At 42.0% G+C, this 24,005-nt stretch overlaps 2 protein-coding genes across 4 annotated transcripts; one reads left to right on the forward strand and one right to left on the reverse strand.

Moving 5' to 3' along the window:
- Nucleotides 1-2,983: 2,983 nt before the first annotated feature.
- Nucleotides 2,984-19,240, forward strand: C2H15orf40 (chromosome 2 C15orf40 homolog). 2 transcript variants are annotated; one of them, XM_022554496.3, is made up of 4 exons: nt 2,984-3,139; nt 4,287-4,413; nt 6,782-6,909; nt 8,257-19,240. In XM_022554496.3, exons 1-4 carry the CDS (start codon nt 3,026-3,028, stop codon nt 8,350-8,352), a joined length of 465 nt encoding a protein of 154 aa, XP_022410204.1. In that variant the 5' UTR covers nt 2,984-3,025; the 3' UTR covers nt 8,353-19,240. The 2 variants fall into 2 exon arrangements, with proteins under 2 accessions (XP_022410204.1, XP_089762842.1); XM_089906716.1 differs by having other exon boundaries at nt 3,011-3,046.
- On the reverse strand, nt 18,788-22,934 carry RAMAC (RNA guanine-7 methyltransferase activating subunit). Of its 2 annotated transcripts, XM_022554498.3 has the most exons (4): nt 22,550-22,932; nt 21,750-21,798; nt 19,907-20,085; nt 18,788-19,179 (listed from the first exon to the last, which is right to left on the reverse strand). In XM_022554498.3, the coding sequence occupies exons 3-4, from the start codon at nt 20,074-20,076 to the stop codon at nt 18,993-18,995; spliced, it is 357 nt and encodes a 118-aa protein (XP_022410206.2). In that variant the 5' UTR covers nt 20,077-20,085; nt 21,750-21,798; nt 22,550-22,932; the 3' UTR covers nt 18,788-18,992. The 2 variants fall into 2 exon arrangements, with proteins under 2 accessions (XP_022410206.2, XP_089762843.1); XM_089906717.1 differs by lacking the exon at nt 21,750-21,798 and having other exon boundaries at nt 22,550-22,934.
- Between the last annotated feature and the right edge of the window lie 1,071 nt (nt 22,935-24,005).

Raw genomic sequence — 24,005 nt, forward strand, 5'->3', positions numbered from 1 at the left:
TAAATGCAATACGTTTTAGACAAAACATTGTTCCCTTTCAAGTCCTGTCTCCTTCAAACAGTCTCCTCCTTTTTGCTTCCCTGTTCTAGTTATCCAGATTCAAAACCTGAAAATTGTCCCTTGAATTAGACAATGCATCATTCATAAGAGAGGACAGTGCTATAGTAATCCCAGCCCCAAGAGCTACATGGCTCATTTAGTCTTTTGCCGAGTTTGCACACTTAAAAAATCCATCTTCTCCATTGGCAAAGGCTAAGATAAGATTGAATTTCTAAATTGAACTTTACTAAAACCTGAAAGAAATGTAAAAGAAAATAGGAACCAGTATAAACATTTATAATGGGTTTTCTGCCATTTGGATCATAGCCCCTATTTTTTTTTTTTTTTTAACCATTGGGCAATATTTTTTCCAAGTCTTTCCAGAGGCAAAGATTCGGGGCAGAAGCAACAACAGATGTACAGTTTGGGTGGCAAATGGAGCTGATGGCTTTTCCCCTCCCCCTTCTCCACCCCCCACTCCTGAGTGACCTTTGGGAAAGCCTGAATGGTCCTTGGAGGGCACCTCTTCCCTCTCTCTGCCTTCGCTCATCTAGTCAACTGCCAGATAACGTAATAATCCACGATTGCAAGTGGCCCCTTTATTTCCATCTAAACTGTCAAAGCTTTAACTGAGGCTGTCATGACTTCACCCCAAACTAATTCTATATAATGCTGACTCAGCTTTTGTGCCCCAATTCTTAACTGATTTCAAACAAAGAAAATATGGCTTTGGTTTAACACCTGGTTCACTTTCTTCTACCAAAGCCTTCACCCTGAGTGGCCTCAGTATCCAAGTGGGTGGACAACCCAGCCAAACCTAGCTTTCCATTTTCTTCCTAACCTCCAGTAACCTTCACCATTTCATGTCAATCACTCCTGCTCATGACCACACCATGTAACTTGTCATATGGACTCGCACTACCTCTGAAATGGTAAGTTCAGACATTACACACTCTGACCACAACCTTCGATGCCTCTTAAGCTCTCACACACACTCCCATACATGTGTCCTTGCACCTCAAGACTGCCATTCCCTTGACCTCTCCGTCCTTTCTGTCAACCCTCTTCCTTCCCTACTCTAGTAGACTCCACCTTCAACCTTTTGGGTTTTTTGCTTCTCCACTTTTGATCTTTGATCACCATTAACCATTTCAGTAACCCTCAACCCTCTCATACCCACCTGAATGAAACCAGTTGTCTGCCTTATCTTCAACTTCCTGGCTGCTGGGTCCAGGCATTTCAAAACGATATAACTGTACAAGACTGGGGTCATGATTTCATGGTCTCCAAGTTCAGCTAGACCATCAGTGTTGCAGAGTGAGTTTCAACAGTTAGCTCTTTGACATTCTCCAGAGTATTTAAATCTGTTCCACTCTTCTCACACCTTCAACAACCTCCTCTCCTTCAGCTAATGAAAGAACTCCAGCTCTTCGCATCAAACCTATACACACAGCTACATGTGCACCTAAACTTTTCCTTCTCTTGTGAAGGAAGGGGTGTCTGAGTAAGGCTTCTTGTAGACAGGTCAGTCTCCACCTGTGCTCAGAACCCCACCTCCTCCCTCTGTTGTAAGGTCTCCTTTCTTGGCTTATTCCTATGAATATTCAAATGTGGTTAATTCTTATTCCAGTTTAAAAAAGAAAAAAACATCTTAACGTCATGTGCTCCTCCAATACCAGTTACTCCTTCACAGTGAAATCGAATTATTTTCTACACATACTATCTCTTTCCTCTTCTGCACTGAAACTGCTAGCACCTAGGTCACTAACACCGCTCATTCCTGTTTTACATGCCTTCTCTGTGGCACTACTCCCTGTTGCCTACTCCCTCTTGAAGTACCCTTTCTTGGCTGCTACGTACTCCTACATCTGGCCAATGTCATTTGGTGCCTTCTCTTTACATTTTCTTAGGGTTCTGTCCTGGGCCCTCATGCTCTGCACACTCTCTGAATCTTTATCTCATCCACGTGCATGGCTTCAATTACCATCTATTTTCAGAGGGCTCCAGAATCCATCATCAGTCCAGATCTCTCAAGCTTCAGTTACAGACATTCAGTTACCCCCTTAATATTTCTACTTAGTGTCCCACAGCTATCTCAAACTCATTATGTCCCGGACTGAACAACTCACCTCAGACTCCCAAACCTGCTCCTCGGGCCCCAAACCTGGGCATCTTCCCTGACTCTTCACTCTCATTCCCACATCCAGTCATTCCCCAAGCTCCGATCATTCTAGTTCTTGAGTATGCTTGAAATGATCAGCTGTCAGTTCTCCATTCCCACTGCTACTACTCTGGTTCAGGCTACCATCTTCCATTTAAGAGGGAGGTCTCCCTACCTCTATTCCTCTATTGGCCACATTGCAGCCAGTGATCTTTCTAATCACAACAAATGTGACTCTACCAATCCTTTGCCTCAAACCCTTCAATGACTCTGATCTTGCCTCCGCCTTCTTCAGTTTCATCTTTTGCCACTTCGCACATCAGAATATATTTCCTCTCCTTTTACATTGTGGCATCCTCAGCGCCTGGCACAAGGTAGATGCTCCATCAGTACACGGAAGGTACCCAAAGGCTAAAGCAGCAGGATACTCTACATCCACTTAAGGGCCATAGGAAGCAGCGTGGGGCTCTGCACCTGCTGGTTGGCTGCAGCAGCGAGAAGACACCTGGCCCTGTGCGCTCTTTGCCGTTCACTCCAATCCTTTCTTCCCATGAGGAAACAAGACCAGAGGGGGTTGGGGGGTGGTCACGACTCGACCAGAGCCCAGCTCCCCATCTCTCGGTCTCCTGAGCCGCTTTTCTAGGTGGCGAGGGTCCCGCGTAGGTCCGGGAAGAACGAGGGGTCTTGCTCCCGCCAGCCGGAAGGTGTCGCCCTCGTGCCACAGCAGAGGCGCAGGCCAGAGAAGCCGCTCCCGCCCGCTGCGTGCGCAGGTGCAGAGGGCTCTTCCGGCGTCGGGCCGCCTTTCCTGCCGCCTCCTTGGCGTGGATGCTGCGGCTCGGCTGCGGGGTGAGGCAGCTGGGGACGGGACCTGGTGCTCGCGCTGCTGCCCGGCTCCCTGTGGGCACCGAGATGCCTAAGAAAGCTGGTGCAGTGAACAAGGCCAGTGGCAAGTCCCTTGGCAGTGGGAGGGTGGGCCGCAGGAATACTGGTTGAGGAGCGCGGGAGAGAAGCGGGACCCGTGGGTGGGTAGAAGCTCCGCCAACTGCTTGTTGTCTCTGAGTTTCGGGCCTCCCGCTCCCCGTCTTTCTCGGCTGCGCTGCCGCCCACCGGGGAAGTCGGAGGGCCCGGGCCGGCGGCGCGCGAGGCTGTTCCTGAGCTGTGGCTGCCGACCCCGCCGGCCTCGCTCCCACACTTCCAGGCTCGCGCTTCGTGTTCCGGCAGCGCCGTGCGGCCTGTGCTTCCCTGGGAGGCTCTAGTTAGCGTTCTGTTTCCTTCCCTTGGCTGGTCTTCGCACCCCTCCATCAAGAATGCACCACTCCCACACTTCCCTTCCACCGTCTCTGCAGGGCTGACTCCAATCGGTTCCTAAGACCCGGCTCTAAGACTGTCTCCTGCCGGGAGCTTCCCCAGTGTCCCAAGGCGGGACTGCCTTCCCTTTCTCTGCGCCGTGATGCCCTGTGCGTGTGTGGTCGGCGCTCCTAGCACGGTGTATTAGAGTGATTATTTGTTCTTTCTCTCTCGCTGCAGTCCTAGCTCCTTGAGCTCCATGTGTCCTTACTCATCTTTACATCTCGTTTGCCTACATACTGCCTTGGTGCGCAGTCCATGTTTGTTCAGTGGAAAGTTCCGAGTACAGCTTCTGGCACACAGTAGTCCTTTAAATACCACTGTTGTTCCTTCCTCCTCCCCTTCCCCCCAGAACACATGGATATACACCGTCCAGCCATGGTTGTTCACAAACGTTTGTTAACTTGTGCTGCTTGAGATACAAAGATGAATAATGAATAATCGGTGCTCCCTGAGGAATGGGAAATACAAAGCCGACAGCAGGAACCAGTTCTAAGTCAGGTCTTCCAAGGCAGGAAAAAAAGCACTTTGTGGGGTTGATGGGAAGGCGTCGTGAAAGAATTGATTTGAGCCATGAAGGCTGCTGGAAGACCATTCTGGGTGGCCAGAACTCCCTGGACGTGACCCATTAGCCTAGTTTGTCTTGGTTAAGGGTGAAAAGGAATCATGGAAAGATCAAATGTGTGGGAAAGTATTTTGTAACCGTAAAGTTGTAGTGTGATTGTTGTTGTCGTTTTAGGGTAAAAGCCAGAGCAAGGAAGCAGAGAGACCAGTTCCTCCCTCAGGTCCTGTGGCAGTTGATCCCAAAGGTTGTGTCACCATAGCCATCCATGCCAAACCTGGTTCCAAACAAAATGCTGTGACAGGTATACCTGGCCACTGGGGAGGGAATCTTGTATGAACCACTTGTCTCCTCTCCATCCTCCCTTTGCCTTGGCTTGCTGGAAGTTCATCCTGTGTGATCAAGTATATTTTTCACACCTGCAGTTAGAGGTTTCTCCATTTTTAAATTCTGGATTCTAATGTAAAGGTGTAATCTAGTGTTTAAATCCAAATATACCGTATTTAAAGCATACCAAGTTAGATGAAAAAACCACTGTGTATTGTCCTTTTTAATATGGTATTTTATGAACCAGGATTTACTGTGGTGATCAATTCAAAATACAAACTGCGAATCGTTATGTTGTACACCTGTTATGTGTCAATTATACCTCAAAATTTAAAAAGGTATTTTAGAAAGAACATAGATAGAAACGTGTAGCCTAGATGATTCTTAGTTTGTCCTATTCCAAAAGTGGAAACATTGGCCAGAGAAAGATGTTTTGGTTGATTTTTTAAATGACCATTGGTCCAAGGAGGGAGAGAAAACCTCAGATCTGTGAACCTGATCATCAACACCTGTGTGAGCTTATTTCAAATCAAAACTCTACAAGATATTCCTGGGCCCAGTTCTTTCATCTGTCAGATGAGATAGTTAGAAGCTTTTAAGCTATTCCCTGGAGTCCAAAAGGTGCCTCAAGAATCTGCGGTGGGCAAAGGGGAGGTTGGCAGACAGGACTCCTGAGTAGCTGTTTACATTTGTTTTAAATGCTGGGGCTTCAGGAGAGATTGGGTGGGGTGGGGAGGCTTCTGACTGGGAAAAAAGTTTGATCTGAGTTATCTTAACGGTCTTTTTCACCCACTAAAGCTAAAGCACTGTATTCCAATTTTTAAAACAAGACCTCAAAATTGGGGTGCTAGGCCCGGTTTGTGTTGATGGCCATGTTAGCTTGGCTATTTGTTGGCTGTACCCTCCTTGGCCAGCATTTTCTAAGTAGTCACTGTGGACACTGCTGTTGGAATACCATGTTTCATCAGATCTAACTGGCCATCATCTATCTATAAGGTGCAGAAGTACTTTATGTACCAGTAAGACAAAATCCACATCAACTAAACACTTTCTTTTCCATTTATTATAAGATACATCAAGATTTCAAAGATATTAAAATGTGAAAAACTGTGCATCATAGAATCAGTGACAGGCTAGGAGGAAGGTTGTTCTACCATCTCATTCCTGTGGATTCTGTAGCCGTGTTTACACAGGCAAGATGTTAAGCATGTGGAAATGCCCAAGTAACCCCAGATGCAGGACCAGCTCAAGCTCATTTGCAAACTGCTTTGAGTGTATACTTCTCTCTCAGAAATAACAGTGGAGGATTGCAGACACGTTGCTCTTTATAAAGGCTGTATTGATGAGGGAGTCTGGACCACTCTTCAAAAAGCAGTGTTCATTGTCCCTGGATTTCAAAGCATGAATTCAAATTTATTTGTGAATCACAATGCCACTTTCTAGCCATGTGACCTTGGACACATTACTTCTTGGTTCCAATTTCCTCGTTTGTAAAATGGAGATAATAAAGGTATTAATATCTTCATAAAATTATAGGAATAAACAAGTTAATATTTGTAAAGCCCTTAAAACATGTTTGTATGTCCTTAAAATTAGTGTATGTAAGCGCTGTGTAGATGCTAACTAAATACTACTTTTTTTTTTTTTTTTTTTTTGCGGTACGCGGGCCTCTCCCTGTTGTGGCCGCTCCCGTTGCGGAGCACAGGCTCCGGACGTGCAGGCTCAGCGGCCATGGCTCACAGGCCCAGCCGCTCCGTGGCATGTGGGATCCTCCCAGACCGGGGCACGAACCCGTGTCCCCTGCATCGGCAGGCGGACTCTCAACCACTGCACCACCAGGGAAGCCCTAAATACTACATTTTAAAAATATCAAAGAGACATTTCACATAAGAGGTGAATCTAATCCAGTGCTCCCATTTTCCTGATGAGGAGACCCCAAACAACCCTCTACAGTTTCGTGAGCTGCCTGGTTAATCCACTTCCTCGGTGACATTGCGGGGCTAAAGCCCAGCTCCGCTGACTCCCTGCCTGGGCTCTTCCTGTTAGACCAAGTGCAGTTTCCAGCTCCTAAATCCAGGTTATTGCCCAGGACTCTGTAGGCCCATTTTGGTCAGCAGGGTGGGGTGGGGTGGGGTAAAAATCAGCTTTCTTCTCTGGATTTCTGTAATGGTAGAGGCATATTTATGTTTATGTTCCCTTAACTGTGATTAATCATTCTTCATTCAGCAGTTATTAATTGAAAACCTACAACATGCCAGACAAATGCAAACACTTTTACAAAATATGCTCACTGCGTGAAGAAAAAGAACTCCATGAGGATCAGGTCCACACTGTTTTCATTCCAGACTTGACGGCCGAGGCTGTGAGTGTAGCTATTGCAGCACCTCCGACAGAAGGAGAGGCGAACGCTGAGCTTTGTTGGTATCTTTCCAAAGTCTTAGAACTCAGGAAGAGTGATGTGGTTTTGGATAAGGTAGGTCTCTCTCTCTCTCAACATCTCTGAGTACATCAGTCATTACTTTTAAAATACCAATTTTTTTCTTTTCCAAATAATTGAAAAACCAGTTGTTTTTAATGCTCATAATCATTTAATCACTAAAATCTGTGAATTCTTCCTAATCTTCACTCCTAATGCCTCACTCCTTCAGACTGTGCACACGCTATACTTGTATTCCTTAATTGCCATCATTTCCAGCATTTTCTCCTAAGTTCATTCCTGTACCTGCTCTGTCAGATTAATCTTGCTTGTCTCTTCCCTCAAGTCATCACCATACTAGAAAAATCTAAAATGGTTCCTCTTGTCATCTCCATTAGTGAGTTCATCAAGCATACCTGGTCCCCCGTGTTATCCTTACTCACTAGAAGCTTATTAGAAAGAGAGAGGACTCATGTGAAGTCATTAATACCGTGGGTTTGCACTAGGAGTGGATATCAAAATCACCTGGAAATGATTTCTAGAACACAGGTTCCTGGGCATCACCCCAGACTTAACTGAAATAGAATCTGTAGGAGTAAGAACCACCCGTGTTTATACTTCTTAAAGCTCTACTTGTTTTCCAGTGCTATACTCTGTAGCTCCTACCCAGGATCCAGCGGGCACTCAGAGTCATTGGTTAGTAGGCTGTACCTAAACGTCCATCTGATCAGGCCATTCCCTCACCGTCGCCCCTGTGGCAGGTCATTTCGGATTTTCTCCAGCGCACGTGCTCTGGCATTTGCCTGAAAGGGACTCCCCACTCTTCCACCTGTGCAGCTTCTACCCATTTAGATAAATACCTGCTCAAAATTTACCTTCTTTAAAGGGTGTTTACCTTTTTATAGTTGTCTTAAGCAGTTGTGGAATCATAGCACTTGGATACGTGGTTGCTTTTTGTTCGGAATTTTCAGAAATGTGTAACGGTATAGAGAATACCAATTTGTTTTACATTTGGAATATTTTTATACAAAGTTTATATAAAATTGCAATATTTGTTTTGGTAATTTAAAAAATAATTTAAACAAAAGTATTACTTGAAACCAGAATATTGTACATCTGGATTCCATATTCATTTTGAAAATTTAATGCCTAGCTTTTATTATTACAGAAATTGATGTATGAAGGTTAAAAACTCTGGAGAGTTGTAAAAATATTGTAGTAAGGTGGAATCGAAGAGACAGCCTTTGGTTAGACCAGAAATGGCTAGGAGAAAGTGGGCACTAAGCTGTCAGGAAAACACCAGCCCACTTGTAACAACCCCTCAGCAACTGAGGTCTGCTGCCTCTTAATAGCATTAGAAAGTTTAGTGTGTTATCCTGACACTGTTTTTTCCTTTTGGTCCAGGGTGGTAAATCTCGTGAAAAAGTGGTAAAGCTTTTGGCCTCCACAACTCCAGAAGAGATCTTGGAGAAACTGAAAAAGCAAGTTGAAAAGAAATAAAAGCAAGAAATGAAAAGTACACCCTTGAGAAACTTTTATTGCTAATGCTGAAAAGACTGTTAAAAAGGAAAATATATTTAAAGACACAGAATGTGGAAATACACATATATTTAATAAGAACAGGACACACAAAAAAAGTATGAAGGTTAAAAGTACTGTTATGTTGAATTTAGGTTCTAAAATCCCTGATCCCAAACAGCTTGGGACATGTTACTCTGATTTCATGGTGTTACAAAATAACAGCTGGAAAGGATATTTAAGATGACCTGATTCAGCCCCTTTCATTTTGTCATGGGGCTTCTGACGTCCAGAATTTGAGTGTATTCAGGATCACATGGTGCAAGATGGCAACTAGAACCTAGATCCCTTGGCTCCCAGTTGAATGCAGTTTATCCCAATTGTAAATTATTTCCACAGCACTACTGGAATTCTGGGGATGGCCTTCTAATCCGGTTTACAAGTGACAGAGGAAGACCTGTCACTGCTTCATAGTGTCACTTTGTATTTTAAAATGATTATGTATTATGTAAAATGCAAAATTTTTTTCTGTGTTTTTTAAAAATTCTCTTGACCATTTTGTTAGAAAGTAAATAAGAATAGACTCGGTGCTTTCACTGCCAGGGCCCCGGTTCAATCCCTGGTTGGGGAACTAAAGATTCCGCAAGCCATGCAAGACGCAGCCAAAAAAAAAAAAAAAGACTTTTGTAATTTAATGTTAATTTTCATTTTTGAGAAGTCACTGAATTTTCTTCCTCCTTGGATGGTAACTGCAGTCATCAAATCTGGTAGTTCTTATGAATCTCCTAAGATCCTCAAAAGAAAATAGAAGATCTGGAAGCTATTTTCAGTATCTGTAAAAACCTATCAGAAGTCATATCTATATTGAACTTCAAAAGCTAATAATAAATATCTTGTTTTTAAATGTTCAATCAAATTATAGTAATTTGTTAAGGTGAATAAGTTAACCTGATTACCTTTGCTGATAGAAGAGCCGATCTGCAGTTGTGTACTTTGTCTAAGTACATGAGAAAAATCTATTGACAGACAAAAATCTTTAAAAATATAAAATCCACAAAAAGGACCAATAATAAAAATTACGGATGGTAAAAGAACTGGAGCCACTCATCTAGTTCAGCTTACTCTGTTGAGAGGAACCAAGGACAACCAAAGTTAGGTGGCTCATCCAAGATCAGAGTAAACATGAAGGGCAGAGCATGGGTTATGCCCATCTGCCTTCTCTTCTAAGCCATTATGCCACATTGCCTGCAAATGTGCTTCTGTTTTACGTGGTCTTGGCTTCAGAACCTTTTCTCTTTTTTCCAGCATTGTTCTGGTGTGTGCTCTACAGGCATTTTACTTGTGCTTTATACATGAATCGTTTGTTAGGATGCTTTCCTTGATAAGTAACAGAAACCTAACTCATCTGGCTCAAACAATAAAGGGATTTATTAGCTCACATACCTGGAAAGTCCAGAGGCAGGGTTTACTTAGAGGTTATTGACTCAGCAGCTCAGTGATGTCATAAAGGACCCACTTTCTTTCCTTCCCCTGACTTACTTCAGCAGTGCCAGCTTCATCCTCAGGCCTGTTTCCCCCATGGAGGCAAAAAGGCAGCAGTTCCAGGCTTCTTGTCCACCTGTCACCCCCTCCAGTAGAAAAAAAGGCCTCTAAGAAGAGCTGTGGTATTTCTTTTCCAAAAGCTGTCAATCAGCTCCTTCTTGTATCTCAGCCCAGATTAGGTCACACACAGTTTCTAAACCAGCCCCTACTGTCAGGGAATGCCATGTTATAACACAGGTTACCTAAACCAGTGACTAGAGAAAAGAGAAGAGTTACTCTAATTGTTTTAGACTAATCAAGCCCCATCCTAGAGCTGGGGATGGGCTCAGCCTACTTGGAAGCAAAGGAGTGAGCAGAGAGAGGTAGATACTTGAATACAAATTGGGAAAAGTTAGAGAAAGAGAAATGGATGCTGGATAGGAGTCAACAAATACCCATCACAATCATCTATTTACTTCATTTAAAATGGCCATTATTTTAACAGGGACTTTTTTGCCTAATCACTTCTTTTGAGAAACACACAGTATCTTTTTAAAAAGAACATCCTTACTTTGTCACCAAAAAACTGTTGGCAGAGGTAGGAACTAGTTCAGCAGCTGTGTCTGAGGACATGTTTCCCTTTCTTCCTTAGCAAGTGAGGTTGTCTTTAGCAGTCTGATGCTCTCTTGACCCACACAGGGCTGTTCCCCATTAATAACAATCACAGCTAAGGCCTGGGCACCTTGAGCTGCTGTGGAAGTTTAGTTAATGCAGCTTTCTTCAGCTGGGCCCTATTCTTCCCCCAAGGATATTAAGACAGGCCCAGTGACCTAGGACAAGGACACAAAATCCCCAACCCCTATAACAGTTGTCTAATAACATGACTATAGCCCTGCCTACCCCTGTTAACTTTAAGTGAATACTTACACGGTCTACGAAGTGACCTTTCTCATCCTGTGCCGTCCTGAGGGTCCAGCCTTTCAGGCAGCCCATGAACAAGGTTTGAATGATACTTTTCCAACTCTGATGACTAGTGTCGTGGTGATGTTCTAGCACTGCATCTGTAATCTATCATTCCCCACCTTAATACATAATTACTCCTGCAAACATGATTTAAGAATAATTTAATAACTTGGGTGCCTGCTACTTGCCAGACACTGCTTTGCCTACACTATATGTTGACAATTGGAGGCAGAAACAGGGAACTTGAAATCCTGATTCCTGTGAGCCATTCCTCACTTGTCTGACAGCTAGGTATGGAGAGAGAACCAGAGCATGTAGGTGGCACCTTTGCACTGTTTAAAATTCCAAACAGCTAAAAACTCACTTGAGGAGGCACTTCTTTTCTGGGCTGCAGGCTACCAGCATCCCCCCTCTTACAGATTCTAGGGATTTGGTTAAGTAGTTCCTTAACTCTAAAGCAGAATATAAATTTTAGAACCCATCATGGCCTCCCACTTCAGATTTTTTTAATGCGTGTGACTGGAGACTAAAAATTTTTAAAGCTAGATTTTCAATTTGTATCCAAGAGGTGGCACCATAATGCAGTAGCAGAAAAGCACACAGGAACGCACTGTTAATTCCTTTTGAAGTGAGCAGTACTATTAGGAAATCCCTTCTGTAGTGCCTGACTACCAATGTCACAATCTCTTATCCTTCTTGTCTAGTCTTCTCAGAGACATTCCTTAGACTTAGTCCCCTCATACCTTGAGTTTAGCATAGGCCAGAGTGTGGCATTAACCAGGGCCGGCTGAGTACTCAGGAGTCTCGGGTCAGTACTTTGGTGGAGCCAGCGAGGTCCTGAGTGCCTTAATTTTGCAAATTTCAGAAATCCCATTTAGTCAGTGTTTTTGAAAATGGAATTGGGCTGGAAAATTAACAAGGAATTAATTTCTAAAAGGATGCCAATTTATTGAGTGAAGAACGTACCTGCCAAATAGACTGTGTAGTGGGATCCTCAGCACCTTGTGTCCCTTTGGGAAATCTCGTCCAGAAGCCAGTCATCATTTGAAGCTTGGAGAGCTTGGGGTCAGAGCCAGGGAACTTAGGGGCCAGAAGCAGGGAGCTATGACTGTCTAGAGCTCCCATTTCTGCTGCAGGGATAGACATATTTATCTTACCAGCCCCTCTCCTGGGACAACACTGAATATTGATGCTTCATGGCACAGGAGCTCCCTTTTTCCAGGCTCCAGAAGACCACCTAACTCTGCTCACATAGGCTTTTTTCAGATAATCCTTATAATTCAACTGATACAAGTTTTCAGCATTTTATAATCCTATTCTAGCTGTGTGCCACAGGGTCCATCTAGTCCCCTTATTAGAGTTTGGCAGGGGTGAATCCCCAAACTTTGCAACACAAGGTACAGAGTCTGTGGGCATTTCTACGTGCAACTCATCTCATCCATGATGTGGTTTTACTATCACAGTGTCTCTGGAATTGTTTCAGAGTCTTAGGTTTCCCCAGAGATACCTGGGGGATTGGAGCGCTGTGGAGAATAAGGGAGTAAGTCAACAGAACTCCAAGCCTTTAGTCTGCTTCTAGAACTGTGCTGCCAGTACACTTGCTGCTAGCCACATGTGGCTCCTGAGCACTTGAAATGTGGCTAATCAAATTTTAAAGTAAAAAAATAAAAGCATCATAGAAATAAAAGCCCTGCTGGGAACAACACAACAGAGAAGAGGCTGAATATATGACATGGAGTTTAGAGAGCAGGCTAGAGAAAGGTGAGCAAAGACAGGAAAATGACAGATACAGAAGTCAGACAAAGGAAAACCAACACATGCATAACTGGAGAAGAGAACCAAAGAAATGGAACAGAAGAACAAAGACTTAAAGATATAATCGAGAAAGTATTGGAGGACTTCCCCGGTGGTCCAGTGGTTAAGATGCCACACTTCCACTGCAGGGGGCATGGGTCCGATCCCTGGTCAGGGAAGTTCCACATGCAGCGCATTGCGGCCCCCCCCCAAAAAAGAAAGAAAACATTGGAGAAATAGAAGATAAACTTACATAATGAAAGGTGCAGTGTCCTAGGTGAAATACTGACAGTGATCATCAACAATGAAACACAACCTAGTAAAGTTCTCCTAAAGTAAAAAAGCCTGTGGCCATCTAGACAAAACGTTGAAGTCATAGGGAGAGAGGAGACACATACATGAATACTCGTATGTTGCTGATGGGAATGTAAATTGCTACAATGCTTTAGAAAATGTGGCAGCATTTATTAAAATGAAATAATACAGGTTTTTTTAACCCAACAATTCTACTTTTGAGACTACCCCACAGAAGACATAAAATAAAAGCATTCAAAAGATATATGGACAAAAGCAATATGGCATTGTTAAGTACGGGCAAAAAAGGAAACAACCTAAGTGTCTACCTATAGGAGAATGATCATATAATCAATGGTATATCCATGCTATACAATATCATGTTATTAAAATTAAGTCATTAATTTTTAATCTATAGCTAGTGACCTGGAGTGATGCCTATTATAATATGTTGTGTGAACAAAGAATAATATACACATATGTGTGTGGGTTTATATATATAACCTCACTTTAGTAGGAAAGGAAAAACGTGCATATACCAAATTTATATATATATTTGTGTGGGCATGGTGAAAGAGACAGAAGCATTCACAACAAGCCAAAGTCACTGGTTGGATGAAGATTATTCATATTTGTCTAGTTTTACTTTTTACAGTATTATTTTGTATACACACAAAACATATAGTGAAGGAAACTTTAAAATGAGAAACACACACACACACACACACACACACACACACACACAAGAGAAAGCTCTGGCCTTTAGCAATTACAGCAGCTTTATTTACCTGATTCAGACAAAGAGGCTGGTGATCCTTTAGGGAGTTGAAGGCACTGGCCGTGGAAAAAAACCATGAGATCATCATCACATCGTCCCCTGAAGCTGTCTCAGGAGAAGTCACTGAAACCCGGAGAAAATCTAACCGGTAATTAATACGTGGGGCTCTCTGTATCCCTCAGGGACAGGAATGAAAACAACTGAATTAGCCCATCAGCACATGGAGACTGGTGAAAGATCTGAGCTGCACTTTTTGCACCCAAGTCAGCCCAGAGGTACCCCACTCTCCTTAGGGAGGCACAAACCTGACACTGAATGGGCACTGAGTATGTGCCCAGCCCAGTGATGTGTACTTTATGCAAATGCTTTCACTTAATCCTTCAAGGGGGCAGTCAAATCACATATTAGCAATTTTGATGAGGATGACTTGTCCTCGTTAACCTCCTCCCATGCCATCCTGTAAATCTTAAAATCCGAGGGGTATTATCCACAGCTCATCCCGTTTTCCAGTCTGACAGCACTGATAACAAGCTACTCAGATACAAACGTATCTCTGGCACATGCGGGCCTCAGCTGTGTCACACCAGCTTCAGTCACTTCCTCTTAAGCCCTGGCATATCCTAATACAGCAGCCCTACTGACTGAGACCCATGGAGCCGGCCTGGCCCTCTCTCCCCCCATCTCCACAGGTCATGGGATCTCTGCTCCCATCCCTATTTCTCCCAAAAGCTGGTCCCAGTAGAGGTCAGTCAGACCTCTAGAAAGGAGGAAATATTTGCTCTCAAGGCTACCTTAGAGTCCAATAGTATAATCTACTACTTGAATCTAGTTGTTGATTTGGCTCCAAAATAATCTGATGTAGCAGGACCCAGGAAAATATCCATTTAGATAGAATAGAATGTCACATCTGAATATATCTGAATTCTTAAGTATTAATCTAAAAATTAACATCATTAATTTCTACAAATGTCAAGAATATGTACTGCTGTTGGTCTTAATTCATTCTAAATTAAAAACTGGAGAATTTTAAACGCATACCTAAGCTTATAAATAGAGGAAACATTCTCTGAGTAACCTATATAATTAGGTTTTTCACACAGAATTAGCCAAAGCCTAATGTATTTCAAAGTTCCCATTTATATATATATATCAAATATGCTTCTTTGGTTAAAACACAAGACATTGAAAGACAAAGCCCAAACAAGCTTTTCAGTGAATAGTTTATATATAATACCTCAATTTGTCTAACATTACCAGAGTAAACGCTTTCACAAGTAACATTTCCAGCTAACTGAAGTTATCCAACAAGCCACCTCAAGCTGGGAATATTTATTTCCTACATTTCTTAACAAGAATAAAAATTCCCAGGCTTCCCTGGTGGCGCAGTGGTTAGGAATCCGCCTGCCAGTGCAGGGGACACGGGTTCGAGCCCTGGTCCGGGAAGATCCCACGTGCCGCAGAGCAACTAAGCCCGTGCGCCACAACTACAGACCCTGCGCTCTAGAAACTGCAAGCCACAAATACTGAGCCTGCACACCACAACTACTGAAGCCCGCGCGCCTAGAGTCCGTGCTCTGCAACAAGATAAGCCACTGCAACGAGAAGCCCGCGCATCACAAGGAAGAGTAGCCTCCGCTCACCACAACCAGGGAAAGCCCGTGCACAGGAACAAAGACCCAACGCAGCCAAAAAAAATAAATAAATTTAAAAAAGAATTATAGCCTTTAAAAAAAAAGAATAAAAATTCCCTTTCACTATAAACAATAGTGCTAATCAAAAGAAGTCAAAGGCCCAGAGCATAGATTTCCATACACAGCCAAATCTGTTTAGGTTGAGTGAATCAAACAGAATACAAAGTCTAGGAAAATTTTTAAGGTGTTAAAAAACTGTGAAACAGGAATCTAGAAAAATGGTACAGATGAACCGGTTTGCAAGGCAGAAATAGAGACACAGATGTAGAGAACAAACGTATGGACACCAAGAGGGGAAAGCGGGGCGGGGCGGGGGAGGAATGAATTGGGGAGATTGGGATCGACATATATACACTAATATGTATAAAATAGATAACTAATGAGAACCTGCTGTATAAAAAAATTTTTAAAAACTGAAACAAAGTGTAGTGCTTTCATTAGAGTTCAAAATCAGTGATATCAGTAATCTTCAGGGTAGAAGATCATTTCTTTCCTTTTTGGTATTCTGAACTTAAAACTGACATTTCATTACCCTTAATACTGTCATAAAGTTCTATATTTTCCTTTAGGAGAATAAAATACAAAGGGAAAATTACATCCTTGTCTGTTGAGCATTATGTTATAAGGAATGCAGCTTTGGAAACCAAAACCATGCTGGAGATCTTACTGGCTGTCTTTTTCCTATATGGTTTCAAGAACCTAAAAACTATTCTTAGAGCAGTGACACAAGGTTACTACACTCTGGATAACCTCAAATCCTTCTAGCACTCAAGGAAAAAAAAACAACAGTTCTCTATCTAAGTCTCTAGCATCTGTCTCAAATGGATATTAATTTGATGTGTTCCATAATGAACATTCAACATTCTCAAGTCAGTGCCAATTTCCAAACAGCAAATGCCAGTAATTTTGGCTCAACTTTTATATAAACTTTCTTTCTTCCATATTTGTTTTTTTCTTTTTTTTTTTTGGCCACACCACAGGATCTTAGCCTCCCAGTCAGGGGTTGAACCCAGGCCATAGCAGTGAAAGTGCCGAGTCCTAATCACTTGGAACGGCAGGGAATTCCCCCTTTCTTCCATATTTGAAGTGTTTGTTATTTTCTGAAGGATATAATGTCTTATTCTTTTGCTAATTCATATAATATTCACATAAGGAAACAATCACAAATCTTTAATTCTCAAGCTGCCTACCTCATTTTCTATCAGTTATTCTACATACTTTATTATATCAACACTATGCTTTACAATTTATCAAATCCTTCCCTGCCATTGATTAAACAAATGTTTATGCAGCACCAATTATGTACCACTGGGGTTTTAATGGTCACGAGCTTTAGTTTCTGTTCTCAAGCTCTCATATGTTTGGTCACTTATTTTTATGATAACCCTGTGAGAGTGACAAGGGAAGGTGTTGTCCCCATTTTTGCAGGTGAGCAAATAAGCTCAAAGTTTAAGTGATTTTCTCAAGGTCAGATATCTTGGAGCCAGGATTCCTTATGCTCAATCTATATGCTATTACAACAGACTACCTATTTGAGATTAATTCCATTTGACAGTTCTAATTCTTTCTTCTCCACTTTTAAATGATCCTTAAGTTGGTTTGATGTTCTTTTCTGTCTCTCCCACATGAAGCAGAAACCATGCCTTTATTTCTTCCTGGTTTTAAGCACACAGGGAGCAGTCTGATAATGACTGTTGCTTAGAAAAAAGAAAAACCACCACCACACAGATTACTCATGCAGAATGCAGAAATAACTCATGTTAAAAGGAGGACTCTTCTCATATTTTCAAGAAGAGTTGATACTCAGACCATATGTACCCTACTGTTACAGTGTTAAAATATTTAAATACTGTTAGAAAATACTCTTCTTCTGAGCTTCCTGAGAGGCATCCCTCACTCCAACCCTGTCCCTTGGATCCAGATATCTAATTAGTGTCAACAGCTGGCACAGCAGAGGGCCTCCAGGATCCTGCTCTAAAGTTGTGGTCAGCTATTGTCCCAGCTGGTCAGTGGCTGTGCTTTATCAGTTGACAGATATTTTTAATAACCCATCTGCTTTCAGAGAAGATCTTGGGGTATAGTCAAGCCATTGTTAACTCTCTGGGCTAAATATTCTGTAGTATCAAGGCCTATCTTAATGTACCAGCACTGGCTTGTTGCCTATTGATGTAATTACAAGGGTACACAGAAAACCCTTATCTTATTGTTAAAATTTTATTTACATCTGAGTGTGAGTACTTGGTTTATCAAATCCTTTCTAATAAAATAGTTACCTGAAAGAATGGCTCTTCAGGAAGTGGGGGTGGAGGGGAGAGTTGGATCCAGAGCATGTAGAAGTAGTACCTGGAGATGTCAACCTCAACGGCCTAGAGTGGAGTGCTAAGAGAGAAGGCAGCAGAAGGCAGATTCAGGAAGTTGCCTTTTAATACCTTTGACCTATGATGAAACTTGTACTCTTACTTAATATTATTCTTACACTAAATAAACCTTTTTCAACAGATAGGAGAACAGAGTAATAAAAAATCAAAAAGCTCATCTCTAGTGAATGGGCTACCTGTCAAAATTTGAGAGAGAATACTTACAAGTATTTTATTTGAGTAAAACCATTATAATGGCCATTAAAATGATGTGAAATACAATGATCACTCTGAAAGGAAGTTACAGCATCACTGGATTTACAAAGGGGAAGCAGCAAAGGTGCACATTTGGAGGTGAACATAACATTGTAAAATCAACCCACATTAAATACCATAAAAGTAAATACAAAATGCAGCATTATTTACATATGACTGAAAAGGAAGGGAACATTGCAGGGTTAAACTTTTGTATAATGCGTGAATTCTGACCTGGTATGTTTAAGTTAGCAAGAAACCTTAGAGTTTGTATAAAATTACTGTGTGCCTTAATTCCACCTACCACTAGATCAAGATATTGAAACTGAGAATGATTCCTTCCTGATTTTACAGGTTTATTCTTGATATCCCTCTAAAAGGAGACCAGAACGATTGTGAAGATGATTCATACCTACAGAGTAATTAAAGTACCACAGTCACATAATAACAAAAGCCAAACAAAATATACTATAACTGTTTTCCTTTCAACTACTATGTACAATATATCACAAGTAAGCATAGTTGTGCATTTAGGAGCTGATTGTACTACTTCTGTAAAATATTAGGAATGAGCACATCCGAGTACAGGGATACTTCCTTACCTTACAAAGTAAAAGCAAGCATTTTCTATGTAAAATTTTTATTTCTGTGTAAAACAAAGAACTCCTGAAAGTCAAACAAGGAAAAAATTCACAACATTCAAAGCACTATTAAGTCATGAAATAAAGAAGAATCTGAGGTAGAAGTCAGGCAATATAATCCACAACCTTTTTAGGGGAGTATTTATTGATATTTCCAGCAGCCATCGTATCTCTCCAGTAAGATCTAATTTTAAAAAAGTCTCAAGTTCCAAAACATCAATCCACTCTCTACAATCAGATGTAAAACTATGACCAACAGAAAATACAACATAAACTTTTATCATGTTAACAGAGTAAATGGTTTTACTAAAAGCTGCTGACATTTCTATCAGTAGTAGCCATAGGGAGGCCGTTGGTTGTAACCATAGTGTCCATATTGATGGGGGTAGTAAGGTTCTTGTCTGTGCTGCGGGTAATTGTTACCCCAGGATCGCCCATGCCACTGATTGGATCGATTGTCACTTGGCCACCCCCGTCTGCTATCCCTACCTCTAAACTGTCTGTTATCTTGCAACCTACAACAACAAAACAAAAAGATTTTTATACTTCCCTTAAAAAAAAAAAAAAAAAGACAAATCTATCCTGGTGCATTTCATTTCTTAATCTAATACTCAGTATACAAAAGAGTAAAAAACATTTTTCTCTACAGAATGTTATAGCACTAGTTATTCAAAACTTTCCCGAGATTCAGATCCAGTATTATACTGGATATATTTAATACTTTGCAGAGAAGAGGTAGACTACAACACCAAACCCCAAATAATAGGATGGTTCTGAAACCTATTCAATTGTTCAAAAGCAGTATGGTAATATTCCTTTGATCTATTTTGAGGTATCAAATAGAAGTAATTTACATTGTATAAACTTCTTTCTAAAGTAAAACCAAAAACAATATCTTCTTTATGGAATTTAATGCAAAAGTTTTGTAAAAGACTAGGTTTTTAAAGCATATTTGCAGAGAAAATAAAATATTAGTCCAGAGAAAGAATATTTTTTAAAAAACCATTATAACACACTCACACACAATTGCATAGCAAGGGAAAAAAAATATGGTGCTGACAAAATATTAAAAGCAAGTATTTACCAGGCACTTACTGTATGCCAAGCAGTTACTAGGCACTCGGTATACCACACTGCACAAAAACACTGATCCCTGCCCTCACTGGCCTTGTGGGCTAGCAGATTCAAGCTATCCTCTCCCAGATCAGCCACTGGCATTTACTGTTCTGAAGTAATACATACCGATTGCCTCTATTTCTTTGGTTCCCACCAGCTCTGCTATTCCATTCCTCAACAATTGGAGGGGACTCAGGAGGGCGTTTCAGGTATTCCTGGTACTCTTTGTCATCTTCTGTGAATCTACTGGCAAACATCTCTTCAAAATTTGGAACAGCTTCAGAAGTGTCAGTCATTCTGAAATTCTGTACAGTTTTTAATATGTTTCTATTAGAATTTTTTTTTTAAGTAACACTATCTTCACCAGATAGTGGAAAAACAAGAAGTAAATACTTTTAGGCAGGGTATTCATAAAAGTCCTTGTGTACTTTTAAACCTAAGATAGACTAGATTCAATTCAGTACTTCTTGATTACTATAGTACAGGCATTGTGTTAACTAGGAGCCTGGGATACAAAGATGAACGATATATCATGATTGTTGTTATATATCATCATCAATATATCATCAGTGTTGAATCGTAAGGTAATAGGAAGAACCAAGAAGAGAAAATTAATTGGATTTAGCCATTAGGAGGTGATTAGAGTATCAGGGATTAAAACAGGACTACAATTAATTAAGAAATAACTGGAAGGTAAGGAAGTAGAAATCTACACTGATTAAAGACCAAGCTTTCAAGAGGCTTGGCTGGAAACAGAGACAAAACACAAAGGGCAGTAGCTAAGGGGTTATTGGAAGGTTACCTCTTTTTTCCCCAGGCTACAACACTTGAAGTTGTTTGTAGGAAAATAAAAGAGCCAATAAAGAGAAAGACTGTAAATACAGTAAAGACATGAAAACAGAAAGGCAAATAAAAAGGCCTTTAAACACACAGCTACTAAGGTCTAGGGTAACTACTTTATAATGGTATTCAATATATTCTTATTCCAGGTTCTGTGACATATGAAAAAAACTACTATAAATATTATCTAATGGCTATGAAAACTGAAATCTGTATCAGCTGGGTTTTCCAGGCAATTATGGATTCACTTTTGAAGCAGTATTTCTTCACCCAAATTTTCAGAGAGCCCTCTACCTCTGAGAAAAGATTTGACTTAGGCTGCAGCAGCCTAATCCTTGAGAAACCAGGGGAGAAAGAGTTCACTTCTTTTCATCTTCACCCAAGACCTGGAAGGCAGCCCTAGCAGTATTTTGAAGGTAGCCCCCAATTTCCAGTCCTTCCTTGATGTAGCCCCATCCCCTACCTTTCCTCACCTAAACCCCATCTTTCTGTTCTTTGCCTCAAGACCACTAAAATCTGTTCTATGATTTGGGGCATATGTGACATCATGCTAAAACTTTAAAACCAAATCTCCCTTATCTGATGTCCTAAAATTATTTTTCTTCCTGTATTACTTCAGTTTATAATAAAAAGTTTTTGTCAAAGAGATATGATGCTGGAAGACAGCTTTTTCATTAGTTTTTCTTTCCTCCAAATCCCTCAAAACATATGCAAATATTTATAATACTACCCTTGTCCCAACAAAATTAAAGATTATTATTTGGATGCAAGAAACAGTATCTACATGTCTTACCTTCCAGGCCTCTGCTCTCTTACAGTATGTCTTATTAAATACCAATGTGTCTGGGATTGGCAAACAGATGTCAAATTCTCAAATCCAGGGTATGGTTTAAAATAAATTCAGCAAATTAAAGGCGTGCCTTGATTCCTATAGGAATCACAGAAATCACCAGAAAGACGACCCATACCTAACCAGAGGGGCGGTAAAAATCATAAGCCAAGGCAAATGTGCTATTCTAACGTTCTTCCAGGATCCCCCTCCCACAAACAAACAAATGTGTATCATCTTTATAATTACTGGTGAGAATGAAATTTAAATAGAATTTTAACTGATCCAAGCTTTACTTACCCCAGGGATTTGAAGCAGCTGTACCGTTTAATGTTTAGATTGTTTAGATCTATGGGAAGAAAAACAAAACAAAACTTGACTCCCTTGAAAGAAAACCTCAAAAGGTGTGTGTCGTGGGGACAGGAACCATAAAGGTTAATGAAGTGGTAGGATTAAAAGTACTCTAAAGACTTGCAACGTTAATTCCAAAGAGGGAATTGGAGCTTAAAGTGCCACCGAAGAGCTAGAAGATGCTACTCAAAACCAATGAGCTAGTTCGAGCATGAATAACAACTTCACAAAGTATGTTCTTTTCTGTTGGAAAACACAGGGTACAGCCTTTCAGATATGTACTCGAAGACTACTAGTTTTTTGACCCTAAATAAAACCACACAGAACTTTCGCTGCAGGCCACTAACCTTGTAAATGACTACCCAGAATGGGCTTTCGCTGCCCTGGGAGATGAACCCAGAGAACTAACCGACGAAGACACGGACTGAGAACCACTGCTTTTTTCAGTCCTCTCTCACAGCACACCAGCGCCTGTCTATCAAGGCTTTGACCGATGCGCTCCTGAAGCACCTCGGCCCCAGATGTGAGGGAAACTGGAGGCCGCGATGAGTAAGCGGCTTCCGGTCTCGCCAAAGGGTCTAGTCTCGTAACGGCAGAGCCAGAGGACACCTCGCCGGCCACTCAGCTCTGTCCGCCCGGTTCCCTCCTCCCCGCGGCCCCGAATGAGCGACACCCCCACCCCCAAGCCCAGGGCTGTATCTATCCCGCTCGGGCCGGACTCCGCCGGCCGGACGCTCACGGAAACCTACCTCCGAGCCAGAACACCGTCACAGGACCTCCGGACCGCTTCAGCTCTCCAAGGTAACAGGTCCACTTTGGGCGGACTCCGACCACGGCCTGACTTCCGCTTCCGGCGCGCTAAGGCCGAGGCGGGCCTGTGAAGTCTCGCGGTATCTTCGGCGAACCCTGTGGATTTTTCCCAATTCTTCCAACGTTGGTGGCTGGCCTGGAGCTTACGAGGGTGGTGGGTTGGCGGGCTAAAGGTGGTGCTGCCCACCGTGCGCTTTCAGTCTGCCTGGTGGCTGTACAGGAAGAGACGCATCGCTGTGTATTGAGCCCCCTTGACTGGGAGCTGGTGACGGGTAGGGACGGAAGTTCTGGAACTTCTGTGCCGAGCGGGGAGGGAAAGGCTACTTCCGGCCGCCTGCGCCGCGAGTCTTTGTGAGGAATGCGAGGCGAGGGCAATTGGTGGAAAGTAGACACGAGTGGATTCCTTCAGTGGCGCTACACCTTTCACTCCTGTCCAGGCAAGCTTCGGTAGTAAGATTTCGGTAGTCTGTTTTGTACGTGTTTTTGCCAAAACACAGACCCGCTCTGCTCCAGCCTAAGTCGTCAGTATCTAGCTACCTCCAGGAGTCTTGGTCATTTCTTCTGGGATGTTCAGTAGGTGTTATAAACGCTGCATATTCCCAAATATATCTTGGCCTCCTCCCTCCCAAATTGCTTTCCAGACTGGGTACCCCTTTTGGTTAATACTCTCATGAGTTTCCAGCTTGGAAACATCGATGTCTACATTTGATGCCATTTCTTTCTTTCTCTTGCTCCCGTCAGTTGCTAAGTTCTGTCGATTCTACCCTACATTAATTCTGGCATCCATCCACTCTCCGTACCCACTGCCTCGCCTAGTCAAAGTTGTCATTATCAGCCCCTGGACGGTGGGAATGTGATACCTTTCTCATTGGTGCCCTTCCTCTAGCGTCACTCTCCTACCTGCCCATCTTACACATCGCTGCTGTAGGCTTACTCATCTTTAAGATGATAGAAAATCTTCATCGGCTCCCTGTTGTAGATTGAAGGCCAAATTTTTAAACTATTTTCTGCTGTCCGTCTTTCATTCTCCGTTTGTCCATATCAAACCAGACCATGTGAAGCGCCTCATTGATGAACTACCCATTACCTTTCTTTAGAGGCTCGTGTCTCTTTCTGCTTGGAATACTCTTCCCTCCCCATCGTCTCGGGATGTTGAAATTCTATCCATTAAAGCTGAATGAAGTAACATCTCCATCTAGAAATAAGTTTTCCTTCCACTGAATGTCCATTATGCTTTCTGAGCCGTTTTTCATCTATTCATTCAGTTATTACCACTTTCTAGGTTAGAACTAAATTATTTATGTGGAAGTCTTTTCCCCCTAGTAGACTACATTCATTCTACATTCATTTCTACATCCTGGAGTGAGTAACATTGTACTTTGTATAAAGTAAGCA

Source organism: Delphinapterus leucas, chromosome 2, assembly GCF_059928025.1.
Source record: "Delphinapterus leucas isolate spDelLeu-1000000601 "Yukka" chromosome 2, BTC_Dleu_Yukka2, whole genome shotgun sequence".
NCBI lineage: Eukaryota > Metazoa > Chordata > Mammalia > Artiodactyla > Monodontidae > Delphinapterus > Delphinapterus leucas.